Source organism: Erpetoichthys calabaricus, chromosome 18 (assembly GCF_900747795.2).
Source record: "Erpetoichthys calabaricus chromosome 18, fErpCal1.3, whole genome shotgun sequence".
Lineage (NCBI taxonomy): Eukaryota > Metazoa > Chordata > Cladistia > Polypteriformes > Polypteridae > Erpetoichthys > Erpetoichthys calabaricus.
The window spans coordinates 5,849,353-5,855,352 of NC_041411.2; the positions used below are offsets into that span (position 1 = coordinate 5,849,353).

The 6,000-nt window shown below is 45.1% G+C and overlaps 1 protein-coding gene across 2 annotated transcripts in view; it reads left to right on the forward strand.

Moving 5' to 3' along the window:
* brap (BRCA1 associated protein) overlaps positions 1-2,548 on the forward strand; it is a 37,201-nt gene extending 34,653 nt beyond the window's left edge. For both annotated transcript variants that reach the window (XM_028825283.2, XM_028825284.2), the window contains exon 12: positions 976-2,548. In XM_028825283.2, coding sequence (XP_028681116.1) covers positions 976-1,339 — 364 coding nt within the window. In that variant the 3' untranslated portion in view covers positions 1,340-2,548. The remainder of the gene's footprint in view (positions 1-975) is intronic.
* The last annotated feature ends 3,452 nt before the right edge of the window (positions 2,549-6,000 follow it).

A 6,000-nucleotide genomic window follows, 5' to 3' on the forward strand; every position in this document is an offset into this window, starting at 1 on the left:
AGGCAGGCAGAGCGGTGAAGGTTAAAAAGAAAAAAAAATAACATTTTCTCCCCAGCAGGGAATCGAACTCAGTTCTCTGAGGCACGGAAAGTCTGCTGCGCTCTAAGTCAGCAAACCTTATCGCTACGCCACAGAAGCTGTTGTATCGCTCTTGAACCGTTTGTGAAAGTGTTTATTTGATCTTTGGACTTCAGGCTTCACACATTTTATAGTTTATTCTTACATTTTGTAACATTTATTACTAAAATATGAAAAAGTTTCTGTTTTAACAATGTGTTTACACAGATTACTGTAGAAATGGAACACACGTGAAATGCATGTGTTCCAAATAACGATCTATTATTTCCACTCTAAAACTCCACTTCACTCCCAGATAATCAATCAAGGCATGAGCTGGGAGAAGTTCATGCACGTTCTAAGTCGGTGGGGGGATGGAATAGCTGGTTGCTTGCAGCTTGTCTTTATCAGCACATTTAGATGACAAAAGACGCTGGCGGAGAGGTGCGAACGGATTTAAGGTGGGCCGGATCTACGAGTTTTTTCGTAGACTCTGGTAATTCTAGTGTTAAGGAGTTCTTGTTTGGAAAAATGTTGCAGTGTTGCACAAATGTGCAAATAAATAAATAAATCAAACATTGTCAACGGCCACCGTGAATCCGAAAACAAGCTTGGGTTATGCTACTGAGCTTACGTAACAGATGGACGGACAGACCTTGATATTTTATGTATAGATGGATTCAATTTCTTTATTTGTCTGTATTAAATGCATTTCAGTTTGAAAACCTTAGTGATACTGATTTTTCATAACAGTTAATTATTATTAATCTCTACCATGCTTGTGTACATTGTCAGAACTAAGAGTCAGTGTGCATCTTCTTGTGTTCGGTTGACACAATTTGTTTTCTGGTTTGTTTGACATCCGTTAGCAGGTGATGCTACCTAGAACGTCCTTACACGTTTCTCATTTCTTTCAAGGTGCACACAACTGAATGCCAAAGTAGCCAAGCTGGGTGTGGAACTGAGAGAAGAACAAGAGATGAACAAATGTCTGCGTGCAAACCAGAGCCAGCTGCAGATGCGGCTCAAGGAGGAGGAGCGGCGTTTACGTGAGACGTGCGAGCAGAAGGACACGAAGATCATGGAGCTGCAGGAGGAGCTACGGGACGTTATGTTCTACCTGCAGACCCAGCAGCAGATCGACCAGATGCCGGCCGACACCAGACAAGAGATTCAGGAGGGCCAGATCAACATTGCGGTCGCCGCCTCGTCTACCTCGGTCACGCCGGGGGGCAACAGCAAACTGTCCGCACGGAAGGGACGAGGGAAGAGGGGCAAATGAGTTTCTGTGAGAGGATGCTCGTCCTCCTCCTCCTCAATCTGCCTTTACGCACAAGTCAGCTGTGACCCGCTTGGCATCCTCTACCAAATAGCATCGCCCCAGACTTGCCAGCCTCGGCACAAAGGGCGTGAGTACCTAAATTTGCACATCGGCCGCGGCGTGCCGTCTGACGCTCACAAATGCTGCTTCTGAACAGTATTCTGTATCGACGGAGTCGGCCTACTCATCGTTTCTTGTGTAATTAACCTGAGGTAAAGGAAACCACTCTCGCAACACTAATGGTGGTTTGTGTGTTTGCACACCTCTGTTCCCAGTAACAGCTTATGGTCTGTCCTAGGACGTTTTGAAGCTCTGCCCCTCACTGTCCACCTCCACATCAGCTTGTTTTGGGTTTTTGTCCAATGAAATCTTCCCCGTCTCAACTGCCAAAGCCTTTAAATAATGCTAGCCGGTCAGACAAGTCTTTACTTTGTGTCACACCTTGTACAGTGAGCCTCACCGCGGAGCTCTTTAATGGTGGTACATCTCATCTTCTCAGTGTCAGTGCATGACCTGGCAGATAGGACAGTGGCCCACCACGAGGCACACCCCGTCCACATACCCACAGTCAAAGGAGAATAACCTGCCTCCTTTTGGGATGTGGGTGAAAATTTAGAAACTCCTTACAAAATCATGCGGATGAGGGAGGAAAGTATAAAGTCCCCCGATAACAGCAACTGGCCGGCGTCAAACCCAAGGTGTACCACCTTGGAGATAGACACTACATTGCAGAAAGTCATTACAAATGCAGAGTGATACCCGGAACCAAGCTTTGTCACCTTCTGTGCTCGGGGGAGACAAGATGGTGGAGGAATTGGACTGGGGAGCACAAGATCCCACATTTCAGTTCCTGCCATTTGTGCGAAAGGTAAGGTGTTTGGAGCCTGTTCTCTCTATGTAGAGGGTGTTGAGAGAAAATAAAAAATTGTTTTCCCAGTTTAAGGTTTCTTCCAGAATGTGAATATGGCATCCTTTAATTTAATTTATTTATTTCAGTCTTCTTCCTACTCATAAATTTGCACATTTTGTGCTTCACGGGTTCAATTATGTTTTTGAGACATCTGCTTTAGCTTTATGTTGACGTCGCGTCACGACAATCTCTCTGACAAATGTGCGCTGTTTGTTCATGTGTAGAATGTTACGCAATAAAAGGAGAGGTGTTTTACTTAATGGCGGTGAAGACTGTGATGTTTGAACCCCTGGCCACACTTGTGCTGATGTCTGCTCTGTATTTAATACACATTCGGGTTCCTCACAACTGACAGAAAAGTAGAGGATCTGCTCTTAACATTCTGGTGCCAGAGACCATAGGACACCTTCCGAGGTCTTGTAGAGTCCAAGTCTCGTCGGGTCAGCACGTGGAGGATTCCCAGAATTTTGGGCAGGTGGTAAGAATGTTTTGTCTGTGAATTGCGACCAATTCAAAAGATCTGTGAGTGGTGCCCTTCCTGGTGATGTCAGTGGATTTCTCTTTGTCCATCCCTACCTTTTCTTTGCAACGTCACCACAACACTCCACTACACTCCACCCGTTCGCAGTGCAAATCCCATCCTTGTTGCCAAGCACCACAAAGTGCCCTCGTTTGTAGATAGGCACAGTAGTGAACTGCCAGTGGGTCAGTGGCAAACCCCTAACATCTGCCTCAGAAGTGGTCTCCTTACATTGTGGACTGATGGGAGAACTCCTTGTCTGAGCTGCACAGACGCCACTTCTGGACACTGTGAGCGTTGGGCTTTGTGGGGACAGTAGGTGAACTCATTCTCTGGGGGAATCGGGCCCCCCAGCATTTTTTGTGCAACACCTCCCTTACAGTATTTAAGGGTGACATCGTGCTAGTGCACCAGGAAGAGTGTGTGATTCTAAATCATGAAGTTCTGCTGTGTTCGTGTGGTATTCCAGTGTCACTGGTGCCCCATGTTTGTGTGTTTTAGTTTAGATTTTGCAGCTGCACATGACGCAACCACTTGCCAAGGTCAGAGGTCTTGTTGGCAGCTGGATGACAGCTCAACTAGTTTAAAACAGGTGCTGTCTGAACCAGCAAGTGATGTTGCGAATCCCACCACTGATACCTGTCAGGGTGGACGTGTAGTGGGCGATACACCCCAAGCAAATTTCTTGCAGAGAGACAGCAGGTGTGTACTTGTGCATGTGGGTGTGTACTTTTTGTCTGTGATGGACTGGCATCCCATTCTGAGTTTGGCATAGTAGGGTGGTGCCATGCCTACCACTACTCCCTGACCGTTGTTTTCGAGTGGGTGTTGCCTGAATTCTTATTTGCAGGTGCTTCATGTATTTGGAGGGGGTTTCCATTGCAGTGGAGTTTCCTTCCTTGCCTTGGTGATGTGCCTTGCCCCGTTTTATCCAGAGTTGGTTCTTCTTTGTGGCCAGTGTGCTCAGATGGTCTCCTTCCTCCCTGTGTCCCTATATAGCGGAAAATACGGGTTCAGTAATTGAATGGGTGGGTTGTTGGATGGATTCTACCAGGCCTTGCTTCTCATGATTTGCCCTGCTGCTGCTTGTGTTTATTCGGTGTTTTATTGTTCAATGTAACTTTTGTTAATTTTAAGTTTTTTTTTCATTTGTTATTTGTGTTTTATCTGCCATTATAATGTGCTGCTACTCCTTATAGTTTATATATGGAGCCTCAGGAGGCGGGTCCACACTGACATCACCCCTGCTGGCTCCTCCCTCTGGCTTTATAAGCTCAGTCAGACCCAGCACTGGTTTAGTGACTTAGTACTGGAGCCTTTTGTTGAGTATTACTACCGTATATACTTGCATTTAAGTTCTTCCGCACATAAGTCGGGGCTTGATTGTATTGTATAGTTTCAGGTATTTTATAATGTCGGGCGTATAAATCGAATGTGGAAACTCACGCTATTGGTCCAAGAGATTATGATATGCTAACGCCCGCCTGAGAGAGTAACCACAGAGCACACTGCCTTTTTTTTCTATGTATTGTGCCTACGTGACCACACGGTAATACCCGGACTAGTCCGAAGCGACTATTGCACTGTTGTGTGTTTTGTGTATCTCACACCCTCATACACCTTTACCGTAAGAGCATTCCTTATCTACGATGGAGCGTTTGATCAGAAGAAAATATGAAGCTGCTTTTAAACTAAACGTCGTTGAAGCAGCGAAAGAAATTGGTAACTGTGCTGCTGCAACAAAATTCAGTGTGTCTGAGAAACTTTTGTGAGATTGGAGGAGGCAAGAAGATGTAAAAAAAAAAAAAAAAAATTAAGTGTCATATTTTTGAAAGGCGTATAAGTCGGGGTCTGATTTTATGATTGATTTATCGGGTTTCAAGACCTGACTTACACGTGAGTATATACGGTACTTCTTGCAGTGAGGGCTGGGTGGTCTTGTGGCCTCGGATCCCCTGCAGATTTTGCTTTTTTTTTTTCTCCAGTTCTCTTGAATTTTTTTTTTGTTTTGTTTTTTCTGTCCTCCTGGTCATTGGACCTCACTTTAGGCAATACTAAGTAACAAATAATAATCTTATTTTTATATTTTTACCTTATTTGTGAACTTTTCTTTCTTCGTCTTGTAAAGCACTTTACATCAATTGTATGAAAACATGCTGTAGAAATGTGCTGTTGTTTTGCTGGTTTTGGGATTTTTCTCGCCTGTATATAGATTGGCACTTTTTGGCAAATCTTTGTTTGCTGTGTAGAACATTTGTTTGTCTTGTTTCCTCATTTATCAAATGAGCCAGAGTTTTTACGATTTCTCTCCCTTGTAAGGCATTTTTGTGAAATTGTGTTTTTGGAACTTGCTGAAGCCTGCAGGTAGCAGTTTGGGGGACTGGCTGGCTTGGGTGAGCCTCTTCTTGGCGGGCCAGTGAATGTCCTGACCTGCTTTATGGGGCTTTTGGAGCCCTCACACAAGTGTTTGATCAGTAATAAAATTTTGAGTATGGTATCGATACCAGCTTTTGAACCTTTGAACTGGTAGAAAACAGTACCAAAGTAATTATCGCCTAATGGCACCCCACCAACTGGCTCCCAACAGCATCCGCCCTGTCTTACTGCATTCCGCAATTCTACACATGAGCCAGTCCCTCTTGGAGGCTACGCCATTTACTCTCGGTAATGAAATTAGTGAAATGCTGGTGCCATACTGTTTTTTTTAAATTAAGGATGTTGGTATACTGCGCAACCCTACCTCACTCCACTTTATCGCCATGTTTCATGGCCCTGTGGGTGTTTTCTCCCCAGTTATCCTTTTGTTTTCTCCCTCATCTTCAAAGATGTGTGAGACCATTAATTGGTGATTCTAAATTAACCCTGTGTGCATGTGAGTGAATGGTCCCTGTGCTGGACTTGTACCCACTACTAGAGACTTTGTGCCAGCAAAGCAGCGGGTCCAGATGGAGTATCACCACAACTGCTGAAGGTCTCTGCTCTGGAGCTGGGGAGTCCTCTACAGTGCATCTTCAACCTGAGCCTGGAACAGGGGAGAGTCCTGAGGCTTTGGAAAACATCTTGTATCGTCCCAGTCCCAAAGATATCACGTCCTGGTGAGCTGAACGACTTCCGGCCTGTCGCTCTGACGTCACATGTGATGAAGACCATGGAGAGGCTGCTGCTTCACCACCTGAAGCCACAGGTCCACCA